Source organism: Oreochromis niloticus, linkage group LG1 (genome assembly GCF_001858045.2).
Source record: "Oreochromis niloticus isolate F11D_XX linkage group LG1, O_niloticus_UMD_NMBU, whole genome shotgun sequence".
Taxonomy (NCBI): Eukaryota; Metazoa; Chordata; class Actinopteri; order Cichliformes; family Cichlidae; genus Oreochromis; species Oreochromis niloticus.
In genome coordinates, this window is record NC_031965.2 from 34,525,624 (window position 1) to 34,548,623 (window position 23,000).

General features: G+C 39.2%; 1 protein-coding gene across 1 annotated transcript in view; it reads right to left on the reverse strand.

Moving 5' to 3' along the window:
* The window catches only part of itfg1 (integrin alpha FG-GAP repeat containing 1), a 148,183-nt gene that overhangs the window by 25,249 nt on the left and 99,934 nt on the right, over positions 1 to 23,000 (reverse strand). The window contains exons 13-14 of the mRNA XM_003437574.5: positions 15,279 to 15,322; positions 12,288 to 12,366 (exon numbers count right to left, since the gene is read on the reverse strand). Of these exons, the coding sequence (XP_003437622.1) occupies positions 12,288 to 12,366; positions 15,279 to 15,322 (123 nt within the window). The remainder of the gene's footprint in view (positions 1 to 12,287; positions 12,367 to 15,278; positions 15,323 to 23,000) is intronic.

Genomic DNA, 23,000 nt, shown 5'->3' on the forward strand with positions numbered 1-23,000 from the left:
CCCCCATGATATTTAAGCAGACAAATTTTAACTCCTTGTGGGCATGAGAAAGCAAAAAAAAAAAAAGAAAAGAAAAAAGAGTGAGACAAAGATGAGAGAGAAAGTCGGACAGAGAGAGGACATGGATGCCTCTGAGGGAGCTTCAACACGTTTGTGTGTGTCCATCTGCCGAGATCTTATGACACATCCTGTCTCCGGGTTCTACCACCTCTGGCCAGGCACATGCAGAATAACAATGTGATGTCTGTCAGTCTGAAACTGAGTCAAATTTGTGTACGGGCACAAGATGGCAATAAGTGATGCAAAAAATCAAGAATAAATAAGGAATCTGAACATCAAACGTGTAAAACACAACTATTAAAAGCAACAGCACACCATCTGCAAATCCTTCCATAGGAAAATGAAAAATGCACCAATATCATGATCCCAGTAAATTCATACAGGAAAGAAATATGGTCATAAACATAATTGGCTTGCAGTGCCGACACACTTACACACACACACACTCCCTCTCTCTCTCACTCCCCGGGGCTTCAAAAACGAAACATTTTTTTGAGCACTTCCTGGTGCCCGTCGCTATAGAAACCATTTGCTCCCCTGATGGCGATAAAAGGAGCAAATTGCCGAGATGTAGGGTGGAGCCATAAGGGACAGAAGCGCATACGCACACACACACAGAGTACGCTTGGCCTGAAGAGCCCCCTTCAGAGCCCTACAATGGTGTCAAGATCTGAACATTGATTTGCGTCTTACCACACGTGTGTATGTGTGTGTGGTGAGACACTGAAAAAAAAGCAATGGGCTCTATAGTTGTTCTGTCTTTATCGCCATCTAGATTTGCTCTCAAATGCTACCGCAATAAAACATGTTGACATCTGCATCCAGATGATGAATGAAATGGAAGCATGGTTGCATGTGTGAAGCAACAGACCTAAAGACAGTGCGCATCACTCTTGCTTGATGCCTTTACTAAAAAATACAAAGTGTAGCTCCACGACATGTAAAATGTCTTAAATTTTATGTATTCACTTCAGTTTTCCCACCCATGTCAGCTGTAGAAAGAAATGAAATAAAGCTACAAAACACCTGAAGAAAATGTGATTCAAATGAGAAGAAAAATATTCAGCCTGAATCAAAAATAAACTCAATTTTTTTAAGTTAAGAAGCCTGAAAACATTTAAGAGGTGGGAGTTTTACTGATGAACCAAAAGAGCATACAGTTATGAATAATGTTCTTGGATGGATGACCTCATTATTATACATTCTCTCAAAATGGAAGCATTCATCAATACTCTTATTATGAGAAACTTTGGAAACCAGACCAAGATGAATTAAGTCAATAGTACTACCCAGCAAAACAAGTGAGTAGTCAGTGTGCTGTGTCTGGAATGATAAATGTGCACTTCAAGACTGGCAGAAGGAGGAGAAACCTGAGAGTTGGCAAAAAGTTTTGTCAGCCAGTGCTGAGTGCATTTAAAAATACAGGTCTGCTTCTTAGCATTAACAAACTTCCATCATGTGGGGAAAAAGTTTAACGTCGTCATTAAGTTATGGTACATGTCAACATTAGATACTTAAATGGAGTTTTGTAATAATCAATGCAGATGATTGGCGGGTGTGTTCAAATGACCGCAATCACCCTCAACTGCACACTTAAGAAAAACAATTTAACTGCTTGCATAGTGGCTTGCTTTCTCTGATGTTATGAAAATGATCCAGTGAGATCTGATTTTGAAATCATTAGAATAGAGAAATAAACCACGCAGTTGTGAACAAGTCTCAACTTAGATCAATGTCAACATTTCTCACATTGCACTGGACACCCTTGATTTGAAGACAGCAGCCAAAACCTCAACTTTACGCAGATCTTCTAGAAATGCACCATTTGGGATATCACAGGGCTGTAGGCAGAGTCCGAAAAACAGTTGTGTTTTGGGCGTGAGGGATTTTAAGTTCTTGGCACACAGAAAAGAAATGAGATACAGACTTTTACATTTGACCTAACAACAATGTATAGTTTGGATAACAGATGTGATTTCTTCACATTAATATACATAATACATTTTAAGAACATTTTGTACAGCATTAAATACACGTCTATAATATGAAATTCTTCCTGTACCAGGTTACTGTTTGGAACAGTTCTTACACAACAACAGGTTAAAATACTGCTCTGTTTGCAGAATAATATTCTGCCAGCAGTTCACACGCATGCTACTTGGTGCAGTGCTGTAGGTCTGTTTATAGATATTATTGCTGATGATGCAAGACACAGTGGACTCTAAATAACAAATCTGAATTGAATTAAATGTGCACTTGTCTCCATGGATAAGTTCTTAAGCTGATAATTTTTTAAATCCATTTATATTTAGCCATTGCCTTTTCTATTATGACAGAAAACATAAGTCTTTGCAATTTTCTGTACCACTGCACAAATCTTTGCTGACGCATGATATTGGCAAAAACAACTGACACCAGAGCCTCTATGATGGAGTACCTAAGTGGAGCTTTGAGGTAAATGATAAGGCTAGTATGGCAGGTAAAATGTTTATCATGTTCCCACCCATCTCAGTTTAGTCTACTAATATTTATTAACTCCCACTAAACACAAAGAATATGATGGTTTTATTAGCTGTACAGGCATTTACCTCAGCAGGAAGTTACATTTTTGATCCAATGAGGACACGTTTACAATCATTACAGTCATATTGCTTAAACCATATCATTGCTTTAGGTAGGTTACTTTCTTCAGCCAACAAACAAACTGAGAAAATCTCAAAAACACTGAAGGACACACTGTAGCTTCCTGAGATTAGTTTTACTCTCTGTGAAAAAGTTCATGATCCATTACGATGCATACTGTATGAGCACTTGCTTCACAGAAACCAAAGGATGTTTAGCAACACACAGGACAACAGACAGGTACGCAATAGAAGCATATTATAAGTTAAACAGTCTTGACAATATATGGTACCCATAAACTAGCTGCAGAAAAGAGAGATTAATGGGTGAGAAGAGAAAAGAAGCAAAGGGAGATAGGTGAAGGAGTGAAAAACATAGACGAGAAAAAACATGCTAAGTCTGATCAATAGTAATTCACCATATCTCGGTGTTGGGCTACCTCTCTTCTTTTCTTCCTTTCACACCAATATTTCCTTCTCCTCTCTCCCTCTCTCATCTTCGGTTCTGATCTCTCTCCACTTGCATCTCTTATCTTTGTCTTTTGTTCCACCCTCATTTTCACTCCTATCCTTTTCTCTCTGCGGCTCCACTCTACGCTTTCAGCTCTGTCCTCTGCACCCTCTCATTTTCTCCCTTTTTAACCCTTTTCATTTCTCTCATCCACCTACTCTCCTATCTTTCTCCCAGTATTATGAATTCTCACTGTGTGTTTAAAGACTATCCTCAATATACCGTGCAATAAATTTTCGGAGAAAAGGGTTGCACTCACTATTGACCCGACGAGGTCTCTGAGAACAGGGGTACACTTTGGCCATAGATCAGTATGACGTCAAGTGAAATGGGCTGGCTTTTAGGATTCTGCTTGAGGAATCAGAGTGATGCAGCAAAAAGCAACATAACTGGTTCCAATTGGGCAGGTCAACACAAGACAGCACTCACACAATTTCCTCTCTGAGGTCTCTTCTTAGTTTTTTTTTATTTTATTTTTTTAACAAACATTTAAAAGGTTAAAATCAATATGTTTTTGGATGAGTTGCTGCAGGTGAACATGTGTTTTTAAAGGTTAAGTATGTAAGTGTGTGTGTGTGTGTGTGTGTGTGTGTGTGTGTGTGTGTGTGTGTCTGTGTGTGTGTGTGTGTGTGTAATTGCTAATCCTGTGGACTCATTAGTCTAATTGGACAGTCTACCGAGAGCTCCACATTGATGTGGGCCTGCTACGATTCTTCTCCCTATGAGCACTCCTTCCTTACGCTTTCTTTGCCTTTCCTGTTACTTTGCTCTCAAATGTCCCTTTCTTTCTTTGTCCATGGTGAACATAAAGGAAATAGTCTTTGACATTATAGACACAACTGCACTGTCTGGACAATGTGAAGAACTCTTGAGCTTGCCTTATTCCCTGTAAGCATAATAACATTATTCTTTCTACTTCAATTTCCAGCTTGGTGGCACTAAAGGCCAAAATATGTCTGGCAGAAACAACCTAATGTAATGAAGGGTTATGGGCATGGACAATAGCTAGTCTTCCATCAAATTTTATTTATGAGAGTGATGGTATTTTCTTTGTTTATTTCCCAAAATAACAAAAATCTTTCAAGCTCCCAAGATAATTTGGATTAGAGTGTAAGCACTGTTTTATCTCACTGTAATCAGCTGAGAAATTCACGAGTGGCTTTCAAGACATTGACAAGCTGTTTAAAAAATAACGTCCTCCACAGCGTCCCAGAGAAAGTGCAGACTCTTGATTGCTGTTGTGATACTATGGCCATTAAACCCTTAATTTAAATTATAAACTAATAAATTTGCTTGACCACAGAAGAGACAAAAGAAATTATACTTGCAGAGAGGTTTACTACCATCAAAGCAGCTGATGCGCCCGTTTACCAAAAACACACAGTACATACCAAATTCAATTTTGAAGTATAAGAGTGGCAAAATAAACCAAAAACAAACACAAAAAAAGAATAGTTTGTTTTGTGTGCTGCAGCCTGCAGTTGCTTGCAGCCGATGGCGTGGAGATCAGTATTAAGTAAATGATGTTATCCCAAGGCCCGTTTACACCCGCACCCACAGATTTTTTCCCTCTTCTCATTGCTGGGATGCATTCATGCTGAAGTTGTCAATAACGTTGTTGTTGTGGAACCTCAGCATCTAGCTGAGGGCTCTGGCTAGTGCTACAGAACACGAGCAAAGTGATTTTTATAATTGGCAGGTAACTTAAAATGTTTTAAACAGCTTAACAAATCACCAGACACAAACTGTGCAGTTTGGATCACAGTACATCTGTGAGATAAAGGCAGATGGGCTGTTAGGTAGAAAAAAATGTTCATTTTCGATAGATTCATCAGAGATGTCGAAGTAAAGGTAAGGACTGCTCAATGAAATTCAGTCAACTATCAATTTAAAGCTTGGGTACGGTTCCAAATTATGCTAGATTTTTTCATCAGTTATTGGATCTATACATGGTGTTGTGCCGAAGACATATTTTTCATAAAACAATTCAAATATAGTAATTTTAAATGATTCAAGGTTGTATGAAAATACTACGCAGTTTAGTATAGTTCATTGAAGACTAAATTGGTTAGTCTACTGTAATGTTATGAAGTTGACAGTGGTGCACTATGCTGCCCTGGTGCAGAGCAGGCTGTGGTGTTCATGCTCACTGTTAGGTCACATCAAGAGTTCCAGACATAAATTTAAACTGATCAGTGTGCTTCTGTTGCTGCAGTCAATGAAATCCATAAAAAAAGCAGTAAACCTCAGAGCAGCAGCACCAGGAGCAGGTGAACTGATCCCAGCTTGTATGTAAAGACAACAAATTTACTGGAGCTCACAATGAAAATGTTTACATGTGTTCTAAACATGTTTTTCTGACACTGCAGTTTTGATCATGCTTATAGAGGCACATTATATTCAAACACTGTCCCCTGATTGTCTAAAGTTGGGACCCTGAGAGGAACACAATACAGTGTCCAGAGTGGAGGAGAAAAAGGATTAAAAAGGTTGTTAATGAATAACTTCAACTATTCATCTCCACCCCCTCGCGCTCTCTGTGTCTCAGCAGGAGTTAGTTGATAATGAGGTGTGGTGTTGTCAGAATCACAGCCCATGCTCATCTATCCAACCTGCTTAGTAAGGGGCATGGCGCACCACTGTCTGGTACGATGTACACACAAGGTCACAATGAGACAGATGTTAGGGTATGCACGCATGCACATGCTGCTACCCACACAGAATACATATAGAAATACAGTATGCACACACTGCAGAATGTATAAAAGATAAATACATGAACACATACTTATTATACTGCAGTGCAGTGTTGCCGTTGACCTTATCAGATAAGAGGGTGATATGATCATTATATCGTTTTTGAGTATATATGATGTTCCCCTCAGCTGTGGTATAGGGAAGTTAAATTCATTTTAAGTCATACTTCACATACAGTATAGCCCAGTTTGATTTCAAGTTGGCTGGACCAATTAATCCAGTGAAACCACTGAATAATCGATAAAGAAAAAAAAACTGTATGATTACATTTTTGAAAATGTTCACATAAAACGAATCAACCTGACACCCTGAAATCTCTTTGGAAAAATAAGTGCAATTTCAACAACTGCACTTAAAAACTGCTTTTCCTGATTCAGTCAGTTTATTGTTATTGGAAAGAGGAACTATTTTTGTAACTTACAAGAACAAATCCACATGACATCTTTCTTCATTGTGTTAAGTTTAAAACTGATAATGATTTAGACCTCTGTCATGGAAGAAATTAACAGTTTGAAAATCACATCTACTGATGTGGCCCATTCAAAGCTACTTGCAAAACAATGCTGTCTGATGCAAAATACTATGAAAAGTCCAAAAATAATTCTTTCCTTCTGTGCCATTTTCATATCACACAAAGCAATCCCATGTGCTTGATTGAACTTGCCATATACATCTACCATCCCTGCTTTTACTCCTCTCCCATCTTCATCCAAACTGCCTGCTTCTCTGATTAGATCTTAGCATTTCTTTCCTATAAGTAACTGCTTCCCCTCTTTCTGTCCTTTTATTCCTTTTTCCTATTTTCTACTGGAATTTCAATTCTCTATTGAGCCTCCTCAGTCCTCTCTCCATCTCTTAGCATTTTATAATCTCTCCTTTCCTCTCTGCTCTCTTTCCCTTTCAGGAGGGTGAAGGGTAAGTGAAGATCGTTGGGCCCCGGTGGAGAGCCCCAGACATCGTGGGTGTGTGTGTGCGTGTGTGTTTGTGTGCACCCCATCATTGCTCATCTCTGGCAGCCTCGCTGGCTGTTCCCCGAGCTACAAGCTACAGAATAAATACACTTTAAATCACCACACACATACACACACACACACACACACACACACACACACACACACTCACTCACTCACTCACACACACACGCATGCACGCCTGCTCCCTGGCAGCACTTTGCTGCTGTTAAATGAGGGGTCTGGGGAGTTGTGCCGGCAAAGCCTTTGGCTACTTGTGCTCTCCTCCTCCTCTCTCTCTGTGCACTCCAAGCTAACACACACTGAAAGAATAAGCTGGAGTTTTGATGGACAGGATATAATACTGCCAGGATATTCTAAATACATGGGAGTCTGCTTTATGAACATCCCAAACCAGGAACACTATCTGGGGATCCAGAGACTTCTTACTGACAAAGATGTACTGGCTGAGTGAACAAAATGTCACCATGTTCTTATGAACTAGAAGGACCATATGGACCAACATGAAAGCAAGGAGCTATTCATTATGATTATTTTATTCTGTTCTGTATGTGTCTTATTTAGAATTTTTGGCTTTAAAAAACAAGAAATACAGATGACTTGCAGCAAAATTTCCTAAGGGGGGGGGTCACAGGAGATTCACAGTTACACGGTATGAGTACTCACTAAGAGGTTAGATCCTGCTGCATTTCTCTTTGTATAAGTGCTGAGAAGCATTTTCACATTTATCTGACGAAAATTACTTTTGCTTTCTGATGATTTTCTTCCCCAGTTCCACATCAGCCATGAAAGAGTTTGGGTTTATTACCATATCAGTAGCATGAATTATGATCAACTACACTTACTGTATGCATCATCCCTTGCGCTAGAATAAGAATCTATAAAGACTCAACAGTATTTAAAAATAGCTTAATCTTAAATTGGAAGCGGTAAACACTTGATAGTCTTTGTTCTCTCACACTGAAGTCCAGATTAAATCACTAAATGTGTTTCACAACTACCCTCCCTATGTATCATTATTGCTGCATGATCTTTGATCTTTTAAATTAATAAGGTGAATGTTACTTCTTCAGACCTATAGGAGTTACAAAACATTTTTTTGTCACAAACAATTCCTGAGGAAGATATCTGGCTCTTTGATTGCTAAATGTGCCACTATGTCCATCTAGTCTCTAACTATTTGTGTCTAGTGATTGGTGCTGAAAAGAACTCATACAGTGGGTTTGCCTCAGCTGCCTGCTGCAGCTGAAAATGACTTACTGAAAGTGGTGTGAGAAAATCAAAACAGGACAGTTGTTGCAGTGAGCTTAGGCTATGAAGCTCTTTGATAATTCTCCCTTTGGTTCATTACTACAATCTGGGCAACTAGTCACTTCGCAACACGACACATTAAGTGAAACACGACAAAGTGCCTAAATCATCCCTTGCAAGCTAAGTTTTGCTGGATTTCTAGGTTTGGTGGGAAGAACACAGAACCTTGACCAGGACCACATTCAAACCTTGGGGATCAAAACCTTGGGGTTTTATATTAATACTCACAGGTTTTCAATTGGAGCAGAGATAAATGTAATGTTTGAGTGTCCACACGTCACAGCTTGTATATGAGAAAAGCCTTTAAAGAATCAGAAGTAGTAAGTAAAGGCCACATTTGTCACGGACCTGGTTCCGGGGCCTCGGGGTCCGTGAACAGTGTGGACCTTTATTATTATTAGCATTATCATTATTAGGATTGTCATTATTATTATTTTGGTGTGTTGTCTGCACTGCCTCTGATCTCTGTCCTCATCTGTATGTAGGCAGGTTTGTGTGTGTTTGTGGGTTGCTGTTTCTGTGGCCAAGTTACAGGCATCTTCAGGCCTGAGGGGCGTGGCCTAGCTCGAGGATTGGCCACACCCGAAGCCCTTGCCACACACCTGCTCCTCATCAGGGCTCGTCGGTGGAACTATTTAGAGGAGTGATGGAGCTTCCACCGACGCTGGATTATTGCGTTTGACTTCACGTCAGTCTTCTAGCTTGTAGGAAAGTGTGAGTGTATGCCTGCTAGGATATAGTGTGTTAACGGCTGCCTCTATTGTTTTCCCTCAGGAGGAGTGTGGAACGAGAGAGGGCAGTGAGCACGGGGAGTGCAGAGACACTGGAGCAGAGAGCACTACACGGGGACTTTTGGGAAGAAGACACAACACGGGAGTCAGGGACACTAGGGGATTTATTGTTGTTTACTTCACCACCTTGTAAATAAACACTGTTGCACTGAAGAGTCCGGCGTTTGGGTCCAATTTCCCCACATCCCCACGGTCTGTCCACACAGACCGTGACAACATTACTTTATTACATCAGTTTCACCATTTTCCCACTGTCTGTATTCTTGGTCATATTCATGTTAAGCAGTTGCACAGAGTGTTTTAATGCTGTTTGCTAAACGTAATATAAAAACGTAACCACATATACATTTCTAAAATCGTTGCACAATCTAAGCTTAGTGTGCATCCACATTAAGTGGGAGTCTGTATCACGCTCTTCTCTGCATCTTCTCTGCAGTGGGTATGAGAGCAGGTGGTGCCCCTCTCTCCCCCACACTGCTCCATCTTCACTATTGCTCTCTATGCCCATTTAACTGCATATTTTAAAGCAGTGGAATGCATGGAGAGGGAATGGAACAGCTAAATACAGCAGAGTTCCTGTGAATATTTGTCCACTCTGTGTTTTGGGGCTGGGACAGAGAGCACCAGACTAAAAACTCTGCAGCTATTAGAAGATTCGTTTTAGCACAGTTTCATAGCCAGGAGCTTATAGCTGTCTAATAGTGGTGAAATAATGATGATGTGAGACTGTGAAATGACCACTCATTCTTTAAATATGTATATTCTCCAACTGTGCCAACAGACAAATGAAACAATGAAATCTGACAAAATTGAATTATGTTGCACAGAGGAATCCACACAGACTATATATATCCCTGACCCCAGGCTGTCAGTGCATCGTGTCCTCTTCCACTTCTCTGTCCTTCCCACAATGTAACATCAACTATGTTAACTGTAGCTAATACAGCACAACATTGCTGTCCTCAGTGTCTCCCCTTATCTTTCTATGCATCAGTCTCTTTTTCTACACTTCTATCCTTATTAGTCTTGAGTAGTAGAGTAGCGTAGAGTTCGTTACCTCATGGGCTGCTAAATATAACATGACCCAGTGATCCTACTGGCCTTAGCAATATAATCAATAAAGCTGGAGTCAAAAGGTTTTCAACTGGCATTAATAAAATACCACACACCCTAAGATATGTAAGTATTTGGATAAGGACAGAATTATTGTAATTTGTTTTCTCTTTGCAACACCACGGTGGATTTTACATCAAACAATCAAGACATGATTGAAGTGCAGACATTCAGCTTTAATGCAAAAGAATTGCATTAACTGTTTAAAGAGTAATTTGTTTGCATAATGGAGGCCAACATTAGGCTGAAAAAACAAAATAAACCTGTAAGAGAAACAGTAAAAATTGAGTGACTGAAGACGGTCTGACATGTTCTTGAATGTCAAGACACTCAATGTCAAAGTCTATAATCAAGAGACACCTTCATAAATGGAAATACAGGGTTAACTGCTATTTACACTTAAGAACAAGAAAGCTAAACTACACTTTGCTAGAAAACATCTGAAAGAGCCGGCACAGTACTGAAAACACTGTGGGAAGAACAAACCAAGATGAACATGTTCAAGAATGATGGGAAGAGAAGAGCATGAAGAAGCAGAGAAACAGCTCATGATTGAAGCATACTGTATCACTTGTCAAACATGATGAAGGCAGTGTAATGCCATGGGTTTGTATGGCTGTCAGGTGGAGTGGGTCACTAGTGTTTATTAATAATGTGAGTGCTGGTAGAAGTACAATTTTTGAAATGTATACCATCTGCTTAGATGAAACCAACTGCTGCAAAACTCATTGGACAGTGTTTGACAAAAACAAAGCATAGTCCAAAAGCATCTGTAGCCATACTATGGAAAGAATAGTCCGTTGAACATACAAGAAGAGGAGCTGTTTCTCAATAGGAAACAGAAATTCAATTCAGCTCTCCTAACGAAGCCAAAGTAATGGATATTTTTCCATGCAGAGAGACCCACGAACAGGCAGAAACTTAAGCAGCTACAGAAACAGCATTTGGCAGTCACTGACTACAAAGGATTTTCTTCCAAGTAATAAATGTCATCCCAATATTTAACATTTTCTTAATTTGTCCAATTGCTGTTAAGCATTAACAGCTCAAACAACAGTTAATGGAATATTTTGTAAAACCCCTTGAATTATAATCCACAGGGCGGTGGACAGAGGCAAAATTACAAAACTGTGTCATTGTCCAAGTAATTATGGACATGACTTTCAAGAGGAATTTATATAATAGAGTGAAATGTGCAAGAAACAGTCATGAAGTGGAGCTGTTTGTCAGTAGGCAACATATTTTCAGTTCAGTTCTCCTAACCAGTTCCATCCATAACAAACAGTCACTATGGCCTCATACGATCATGAACGTATTCGTCAAGAATTATAAGGAGGGTGACAGGTGATGTAGCATGACAAAATAAACAGCAACAAGAAAACAGCTGCCGTGTGATGCTGGCACTTTCTAGAAAGACAAGTAACTTGGACTTAAATCCAAAGTAAAAAAAGAATCAAAAAAGGAAAAAAACTGAGGAAGCTACAGCTTTCTGAGTGTTGCTTCAGCAAGGAAAGCACTTCAGAGGAGAAACAGGGCCCCGAGTGTTTTGCAAGCTTTCACAGTATTTTTCTACGATAGTCTTCCACAAAATATAAGAAATCTGTATCCCACAGACAGACCCAATGCAGTAACTCCAGGTTTCATATTTAAGTCATAATACTGGTAAACATGGACTAACACTTTAAAACTGCATTACGACAGGTCAGATCAGACAGATCTGACACATCAAACTCATTTTGTTTTCTTTTCCTTTACAGCACCTTTGTGAAGCACTATATTTTCCATTATTATAGCTGCCCTTTCTATTTCAGCCTTTTTAGTCTTTGAGACTAAAAAGCTTAAAGGCTATTTTCACTTATAAAAGGAGAAAGGAAGAAAATAAAAATCAATATGCCCCTCTTCTTCAAAGTCTTTACTTTCTCCAATATCCTCCAAAACACACCTGTGGTGTTCAGCCAGACAAAGGACAGCCATCACTGTCAGAAGGTTAAGTTATTAATAGGTATTAGGTATAATTGTTGCTGGTGCACTAAAGCTGAGGTGGTAGTGTATTAAAGAAATGAAAGCTTATTTCTACATCATTACAGAGAGTTATTCAGAATTATCAGGAAAAGATCAGCCCACCCCACCCAAAAAATAAAAAAGGTCTTACCTGAGGCATTTTTCAGGTAACCATTAGAATCCACTGTGGTGTACATGACATAGGGACCTGGCTGGTTCACACCAAAAGGCTGTCAAAAAAACACATGTAGACACATAAATAAGACATCGAACAACAGCTGATATTTTGCAATCTCTTTTCACTTCAGTTATCTGTCAGTGAAGGTGAAAAAGAGGACAGAGAGAAACAATCAGGGTGGGGTGGAAGTGATACAGGCACAAGTGACCTTGAGTCATTCTTCAGTTTTATTTCCACTAGTAGGTAACACGCAAAGGTCGGACCGAGCTGATTTCACTGAGCATAAATGAGTGTGACGGTTGCATGTTTACGTGCCTGTGTGGGTGGATACTCATCTCTCATATTATCTCTTCATTATGAAGGGATGACAACTAATGAAGAGATCTGTCGCGCCATCCTTCGCTTTACATCAACTAATCATGAGCCTGTTATACACACATACACGCTGCAAGGGAGACTTGGGCCTTTATGCTGTGACACTCAGCAGTTGGGTGAGAGAGGAATAGAAATGAGGTAAAAAAAAAAAAAAGAGAAAAAAGGAAAGAGTGCAATGAGAAAGCCACGGAGGAGCAGACTAGTGGGCTGAAAGAAAGAAAGACAGCAGAAGAGAGGTGTGACTAAGAAGAAGAGGAGTGGGAGAGTGAAATGAAAGATAGAGGGGTTTGATGGATGGGAGACGAGAGGAGTAGAAACAGCCACGAGCTCCACTCGTCTACAGCATTCATCATACCTTTCAGTTAGACAACAAACGGGCGGAAGAGTAGACAGACAGAAAACAAAAACAACTCTAACACCAGCAGCCTGTGCTGATGCCAAAGTTAATGTGTTTTGCAAAGGGGCTTTCCACTGGTAAGAGGCATTACAAGTAGTGGATGTTACTGGCGGCTTTGTTTCAGTCTTTTTTCTGTTTATTTCTTTGTCCACCTACATGCGATGAGTAGCCATATGTGCTTAAAGGGCATTTAAAGCAATCTACGTAAGACACCAGACACCACTGAAGAGTCCTCGACACAGCCACGGTTAGGTCCCACTCACACAGCCCTAGAGGACGGCTGGCAACTGCCACGCACGAGGGAAAAATGTTTATTTCTCAGTCAATTGTGAATGGTTACTGGTTGTCACTGTGCACTGATTGCTAACTGTCACCCCTGGTACCCATCCCTAGGGAAAAGTGTGTTTTCTGCGACTGGTCAGTGAGTGGTTGCGGGCTGTCACAAGTGTAAAATTGGTTGCAAAGTGGTATATTGCGCTGCACTAAAAAACAAAAAAAACCAAACTCCTTCTGATTGCTTTGGTTGCTAGTATATAATATTAGCAATACAACTAGTTAATATGGAAAACTCATCTGCAGCAATCACAAACTACTCATTAAATAATTGTGAGAAGTGCGTCACAATTCTGAATGGGAACTTTCAACTCCAAGTAAAAGAGGCATCATCTCAAATGTGACTGCTGCAGTAGTAAGGCACAACTTTTACTTTGACAGAGTGTGTTCTGTTTCCGGTTTGTGTCGCACATTTTTCACATTTTGAAATTTCACTGCAACTCGCCCAATGCATGGTTAGTGTTTGCAGACAAGCCAGTGTTTTCCAATCTGCTAGTGACCAAAGTAATCCTAAAGAGGTATTTGGTCCTGCACTGCAACCCCCACCCCACCACCACCACCACCATCACCACACACATACAAAAAGAAAACAGACAAAGCAGGAGAGGGACAAAAACAGAAACAGGGAGAAGTGAACATGAAACTGAACTTCCACCTCATTTGATGCAAGCCAGCGCAATTCTTGTGATAATCAATGAAAGGTAGGCTTTAAGAGACTGGAGTCTCTGTTATAGTAATAGAAGCGGTAACGGAAGCTACAAGAGCTATCATTCTGCAATGCAATTCATATTAGCAGCCATCAGATAATGCAGAGCTTTCCCAAAAGGACCTACACAAAAAGTTCAACCCCACTCGACTTGCCTCAATGCAGCCTCATCTGGTAATGTGCAGTGTAGTCCAGTGATGGGTACAGGGGACATTATCAGCACTTAGTAGAATACCTCGTAATGGGAATGCCAAACAGACTTTCTAGGACTGTACTACATCTTCTCGTCAGTATCTAAAGCAAGAAGCCCATCAACAGTTTTATGCAAAGCTCTTATCAGTCTGAGCAGCTGGTAAGATTCTTCAACTGCTTTATCACATCAGGATTTCAAAAGCCTTTATTTGCTTTTACACAATGTCCTACAAATGAGAAACACAAATCCCTTATTGTTACCTTCTTTTTTTTACATAGGTTGTACAATGACCATCTGTACCTTTTACTTTCTAATAAAAGAGCTACAAATGTAGCTTAACAAATACTGTAAAAGTTGTGAAATACTGAATTTAACTTTGTGGAAGCCAGTATGTATCAAACTGATAAGAAGTATCTGGTCCCATCACATCGATGCAAACATGAAGCCTCGGATACGTCAGAAAGTTACATAATGTAGTCAGGGAGTTAACCAAGTATTGATATCTGTTATAAATTTATTATGAAGGTCTGTAACTTCTCTCCATTATGAAAAAGCAAATATAAACAGCACATTTCTGGTACTGCTACTTAATGAAACCAAAACTTATTCTTTCATTTTTTCCTACATTCTCAAGCTGCATTAAATGATAGGTACTTTACATATAAAGAAGAGCTTATGCTGCTCTAAAGCTTAAATGCACATCACCCATTCAAATCCTCTTTCCTAATTTCCTGAATATAAAGTTGATGCTCTGCACTGATGTAAAGTTTGGCCAGCAGCTGTACCATCTCTCTTCCTGCTATAGAATACTGGAAGACTGCAACCTCTGGAGGATGATGATGATGTACACAGATAAGTGCAATGGATAGACAGATATATCCGTGGTCAGACATATAAGAACATAACACCTTTTCTAATGTCATCATTAGAAAAGTGAAAAAACAAAGCGCAATATCTTACCTTAACACCTTCAGGGCAGTCATTGGAGCAGAGGCCACTGAGCACTGAGCAAGAAGAAGAGATGGCAAGAGTTAGACATGCTACTCAGCACGTGCACAATAACAGCACTGTAAAATAAGTACCTGGAGTGCTGTTGTATCAGTGCGCCAACAGTCACTATATGAATATATGTGTGTGTGTATCAAACACCAATCAGGCAGATAAAAGAATTTGTTCAAAATTAATCAGAAGCTGAAAGTGAAATCCAAATAATACACTATTAACCATGCTTAAGCATTCCTCATATTTACATTGCATTTTAACAACTTATTAATCAGTTCTTTGCACTAGGTGGACCTGGACAATACAGGGAGAGAGGGGAGGTTACAAAATAACTGCTAGCATTGAAAAACATGAAAAATAAATGTGCAAACTATTAGCACTGCATGTGTTTGTGGACACGCATGCTAAGAAAGTATTTCCCTTATTTGTGTGTACTAGCAGAGCAAAGACAAAATCCACTGAATTGCTAAGCAGTCATTAGAGAAGTGACTTTATTAGCATACTAATAGGGTCCTGGGTGTAGGTTGTCTTGATTTGCCTGATGAAGTCACGCTGAAGCCCGATTTCGTGTTAATAAGGTCAGCACCCAGCAACGTACTAAACAAAAGCCAAACTCAAAGGGAACATCACAGTGCCCTTGGCACAATCATATAGTCAGTGGATGGATGAAGCCTTAAATTTTAAATATTCATAAATAACTACAAACAGTTTTACTGTATGCATAGTCTCGATAATATCTGAACAAAAATCAGTGCTGCAATTATTTTGTGAAGTTTTTAGCTATGTAAAAGCCCTTGAAACCAGGGAGCTGTACTCTAATGTAGAAACAGCAGGTGATCAGTGAATTTTGGACCGCTCCACATTATATGATCTCCATTCATCCATTCATGGACTCTTTTTTTTCTCTCCTCCCTCAATTAAACACTCACTTATCAGCGTGCCTCCTCTATTCATTCTCTGACATGTTTAGAATATTTATAGAGCTAAGCATTAGCAAGTGGTAGTTGTTGGGAAGGCCTAAAATCAGTAGGTATTAAGGGCAGTCCATACGGACAAAGATGTTGTTCATCATTCTCTGTGTTAGGATATCTACAACCATAAAAGATATATAGTTCTGCATTTACATCTTCTACTATGACATAGAACACCAATGGCACATTATACATGTATACTTCACATGTAGTAAATTGCCATCTATCCATCTTCTTAAAATTCTTACACGACTACTACTTATCTACTATGTGACAAATAGTAATAGTAATCAGTTTTAAACCAATTTTTTCAACCAATCCAATTCCAGAGTGAATATTTACAACACCATCCATTTTACCTGCAGCAATGACGCCATTTTGTTATAACTCATTGATACGCTGGCCAAACAAAGTGTGACCAATTACGCCTATGTCATATGCAAATGCACCAGAGATGAAGGGTTGAGGAGTGCATTGCACCATTTTCTTATACTTTGGTCACTCTATGTGGTAACCTGTCTGACATCACTATGTGAATAAACAAGGATTTTTTTCCTTTTAAAACTGATTTAAAAACAAATGGTGTACACGGGGCAAAGGCAAATTTGGTGCTTTGAAGTTCACAAGCCTATTAAGTATATGCCTGCGGCAGAATTCAGATGGAGCTCCCATCAAAGAAAAGCATGTGTTCCTTGACCTTAACTGACCACACTGCATATCAGCTTCTACTTAACATCTTTGGTACACAGGTCTCACTGAGAAATTGAATTTTATCAGGAAAAATGCTTTCATTGCTCACTGGGACCCTTGCTTTGTTGTCATTAAACATGCCTTTCAAAGCACATTTAATAATCACATAGGTACAGTTTCTAGGATACTGTCAATATTTGTTTGCCAAAAAAGAACTACAAATGTTTTCATGTTGGGATATGAAATCTGGCCAGCAGTGATCACAGACCATTCATCACTCAATGGGAGAAGGAAATCTGACAACTCTCAGATGGTTGTAGTTTGATTTTTCCAACTCCCAAGGCTGTTTCTTACTTTTTCTAAGGCCCTAGAATGTCGAATAAAGTTAAATAAAGCTGAATGACACTAGAAAACACGAGGTCATTTGGCTCTAAAAAGAACAAAGTCTCTGGGAGTACGAGTGGAAATCTGGCCTAATGCAACAAGATGGTCTAAAACAGTGCTGCGTATAATTATACTGCAGCATCAACTCTGAGTGAACACCACATCAACACTTCATAGGCTTCTCACCAAAGTCATCTATGAAGGACACAAATGATCAATAGATCCTAGGGATCGGATTATTTTTGGTGTGTTTGAAATTCAGGCTCTTTTGAGTCAGAGTACTTCTGTCATTTTCACTGACCCTGTAAAGATACAACACCGAGGGCTCAGATTGCCACTTGTCTGAACTAAGTTCCACTTGGGATTATCAGGAAAAGGGACATAGGACATAACAGAAACAGTGTAGAGAGACTGAAAGCTACAGTGCACACACTCTGTGATCCCCTCTGCTACATACAGTATATGGAATTTTTTCTGAGATCCATTTTGCACCACCGAAAATGCTTTCACACATTATTAGAGAACACCCATTTTCACTCCAGCAGCATGTCTGTGTGGTTAACAGGTCGATTAGGAAACCTGAAGTGTAAAAACACCATTTCCAGTGGAGTCTGTGCATCTCTGTGGGCTGCAGCACAAACTGTGAACTTGTTTCATTTTTAGTGTCAATCTAGCAGTAACCTTTAAAATGCATCCCGAGTAACACTATATGTGAAATGTATCCCGAATGATCAAAACAGCAGAGCAAAACAGACAGATGTCAGTGCATTAAAGGGTCGACGGGTGTAAACAACACAATGCAGCTGGAATACAAATAGCATCTGTTGCATGTCTGAAATTGAATGGTTACAGCAAAAATAAAATAGACCGAAGTTAAGGTACTGAGCAAAGGTCTTGATTCACCCCTGATTCGTTAATATTTGTGTCTAAGATGTCCTTAAGCAATATTTCTCCAGGCTTTCTGAAGGTATTTTCAAGTGTTTATTTGGTCTTTGGTTGCTTTTTCACTCATTTTCAGTCTAATCCTAGTACCTGACAATGTACCTGACAATTTTCACAGGAATTTTTTCTTTGTTTATTAAGCCACTTAACACTGACCTATGAATCATTCAAGCACAAAAAGGCTATTAACCCAAAGCATAAACTAGTGTTGTGTCTACACATAGCAGACAACTTAGTAAAGAACCAAAACATTTTTAACTGTATCTCTTTGGTACTTTGTTAAGGCAACTTGTCACAAAAACACATATCTTTGTCTCATTTCTTCAGCTGAATCAGTTTGATGAGGATAAAATTGTATAATTGCAACAATGGGGTGAAAAAGCTATCAGCTATTTAGGAATCACTGGAGCACCCGGGCATATCCTGCATGTTGTGCAGTGTGTCCTTTGACACATCTGAGTAAACCGAAGAAGTGAAGGACAAAAGTAGAAGTTGTAGGCCTATAAACAGTATCAAAACGTCAGGTGCTTAAGAAATAGGAAAACACCTGAAAACATCTAACATAGGACCTGAGAGATTTATCTAAACCTTCAGTTCATCCATCTTTTGTTTACCAAAAGCTCATCAGGAATGGTGTTAGTGGAAGGGTGGGTGTCAAAAATCCATTCTTAAGAAATGGAAACAAGGAGTAAATGCTGAGATATTAAAATGACAGAAGAACGAGACTGAATGATACACCAACAAAATGCTATTTTTTGATTCAAATGATCAGTTTGTACAAAGCAGGTCAGGAGAGAAGCATAGCCATTTGTAAAACACAGTGGAGGCTCTGTCATGGTTTGGAGTTGCATTTCACCCAGTGGTGCTGGAGTTCTTGTCAAAATAACAAACAATGGAACACTATCAGTGATGGACTGGCCTCCACAGGGTGTGGACCTCAGCGTTGTTAGTATGGGATGATCTTGACAGAGCAAAAAGGCCAACATCCCAAGAAGAGCTTTGAATGCCTTTCAAGAAGCCCGGAGAACTATTCCTTATGACAACTTCAAGAAATTAGAGAAAAGCTTGCCTTAAAGAGTTTAGACTGTGTTGAAAAATCAATGTCATCATACCAAATATTGACTTTCAAACTCATTAAAATTGTACAAACTCTATTTTCCTTACATGCTGTAAGGAATGTAACCCATTTCCAGTTTTCAGAGGAAGCTGTATACTGAAGTAAAACTAATATGCATGGCAATTTCTGTTTTTTGTCATATAAGAGAAAGCATTTTGATGTGTTCATTTCATGTGTAGATAAAACTCAGTCAAAATTGGCACCTCTCTGAAATAACTGTCAGAGCGACCTTGTCTGTGTGAAGCTTTACTTTCCCTTTTCTTTCCTGTTAAATGGAAAGCCAAAAAAGTAAAATCAAAACTAATAACAAGGCACTTTTGTTCATAGGTCTTTTTAAATGCACTGAGGGCTCTTGACGAATACAATATGTTCGACAACAGAAAAATTAGAAACTTCAATCAGTGAAAGGGGGCAAAAATTTGCTACATTAAGAATTTTGTGGCACAAAGTCACTCATGTATAAAGAGAAAAAGAAAAAGATAGACAAACAGCATCAATGCAGAAGTCCTTCACAACTCAGTGGGCAAGCCATTGCTTCAGGAAATAGATGAGTCGGTATTTGTGTGTGTGTGTGTGTGTGTGTGTGTGTGTGTGTGTGTAGGCTAGACTGTCACTACACTTGGAGTTTCTTCTGTGAGGCTTCTTTTGTTCCACATACTTCAATCCTTAGTTAATATGAAACAACTACATAACAGCTTCACAATAGACAAAACAAGATCCTAGGAATAATTCTCAAACATCCTATGCTGCCAATATAGTCTCAGTGTCTCACCCTCTCTCACACAGTACAGCCTATCCAGCCCAGACTGAGCTTGCCTATTTTCTCGTGTAACATTAAGACTGATGGCATCTCCTCTGCAGGCCTAACTTAATCAAGTGGAGGATGAACTGGCCTGTGTACTCTGTGTTGGTCAGTGTGCATGTTTTCATCATAGTGATAGTGAGCTAAGCAGAGACGGTAAGCACCGTTTTATGAATAGGGCTTGTGTGTGCGTTTCTTTGTACAGTGCAGTTTCATGTACACTGTTGAAAAAGTCTCTGCAACCAAAATAGTCCATTTGTCTAACTGTCAAAAAGAGAAAAATCAAATAAGGATTTGCTTGTTTATATCTATGTGTACACACAATCACAAGAAACAGAAAAGCAAAGGCATTTTTCCCACCCTTCAGAAGAATCAGAAAACTTATCATCTGCAGTAAAGATTGGGGTTTTGAATTAATGTAGAGATTAAAATTAGTACACAATGTATATTTTATACTGTGCAAGTAGATTCCCATGGGCTCTGTCCCAATTTTCCCAGTTCAAATTAGTCACTTGTGAGCAGGTTTTCAAACACTGCCGAATGCTAAGACCTCTTGCTGAGAAACTGCCAAAAAAGGATTCAACTGAGTTGTGTGTAACATATACACAGCTAGTGGAAACCAATTAAGACACTTATTTTTTCTAATCTAGCAAAATGTTAAATATTATGCCCTGGCCAGTCACAAATTGCTGGGCAGAACACTTGGTTTCCCCCAAAAAACAAAAACAAACTAATGACCAAGATGTTTGAGCATCTTGTTGTGAGGTAATTATATTTAGTGTGGTGGGTGCTCTGGCTTTTAATAACATGGTGGATGTTTCTGCCCAGAAACCAGTGAAGAAGAATTCTAATATATGTGGAAGCACAGCTCACTGTGTAGGTTTATGGCTAAATTAATGATAAGTAAAAAACGGGGACCATGCTTGGATTTGCTTTGCTCATCAATATGTCATGTCCAGTTTCAGTGACAGCTTGCCAAGAGCTGCCAGTTAGCCATTATTCAGATTTAACCGATGAGGTGCACTGACTGATTTGGACAAAAGTACACCATTCTAATAAATCCTAGCCTGATATTATGAAGGTATGTAAGGGGCACTGTGTTTTAACTCATACTGCCAGTCTGTGTTCTGTGATATGAGAACACAGTTTGTTTCTCACCACTAAGTATAAACCAAGTGTATTTCTTATATATAATCTATAGCAGTACTCAAATAAATGATCACATATGATCCTTTATTAGATTCATAAAATCAGACAAGCTATTTAATAGACTATGTACAATAACACCAGCTTATTAAACTAAGCTTATTAAGCCTAGTTTTGAAACATATTTATTCATATATGAGGTGTTGACATTTAATATTAATAAACTAATACCTGTAACATCTGCTTGACTACCAACTTCATCTGGCTTTCCAAAAAACGTTTTGGAAACTTTAACCTGAATTAAGTTTCTTCTTTTGATATCTGGGTTGTAAAAACAAACTAAACTTGCTTCTTAAAAAGGTGACAAAAAATCACTGATTACATAGAAAATACAAAAATTGTATAATACTAAATTTTAAATGTAACGAAAAGGAAGAAAATCAATGTTTGTGCTCAGCTTTGATTCCCAAATATGTGGCAGAAAACATTTCATATGCTGATACACAAGAAAACTAATCACTATTTAAAGTCCTTTTCATGTTTGCTACAAACACTGCACTGAGACGTGTTGTGACATTATAGTTTGCAAGAGAAAAAGCTCTCCGAGTGTATTTTTCACACCAGAAAAATCACAGTAATACAGGCTTCACAGTGCAGAGGGGTAATTTCATGGGAAATGAATTTCTGTAACTACACTTACAAACACACAATTCGGCACGCAAGTCTTATAAAGCTGAAATTAGATTTTCAACACGATATTGCTATGATATGTTCATGCATGTCTCACTCTATTGTAGTAGCCACCTACGAGCTGGAAAAGGAGATGAATTATCTTTGGTTAAACTCTACCACAAATGGCTGCACAATTTGAGAAATGTCTGGTGTGTGGCAGAGAGCATGCCTCATCAAGCTAGACTCTCACCTTTAACTGCATCCTTGCTGGCACTTTTGGAGTCATGGTAACCACATGCAAACTTGACAACAGTGTTCTTAGCTGAAGTCATGTATGAAAGTCAAATGCACGCAGCGACACACATAAAGAGTAAAATATGATGAGAAGACCTTGATAAGGAAACACGACATGCCACATCAGCGCTAGTAGCTACCAGTGTGAGTCAACGAGACCCAAGCAGACACACACACACACTGTACGCAAACACACTGACACACAAACACAGCAAACAGACAGCTGAGCTGCATTTGCTCTGAGACGCTCATCACTTCCCATTGTCCTCAGGCTGGTTTTGCTGACTGCAAGGGGCCGCTTACAGATAAGCGTGGACACAACACATGCCCAGACAACAAGGAACACACATTGTGACTGGCAGTGAGCTGACATCTGGCCTTAACTGGAAAGTCCAAGGCCAGAAATGACCTCCTGCTCATGGCTTGGTGATCCATGTTACAGGGATGACATACATATTGTTACAGAACATTTACTGACTTTGTGTATTGTTTATGCCCACTGTAATACACATGTCCTAGCCAGTGCTCCCATCAGACACTTTAAAGGTTATTGTCTTGTCTAGTCCTACTGTAAGTAAGACAAGGCACAGCACAGCCGTGAGGATTCAAATCCCACGGGGAGCCTTCATTATTCAGTCTCCACTTTGGGTAACATCATTATA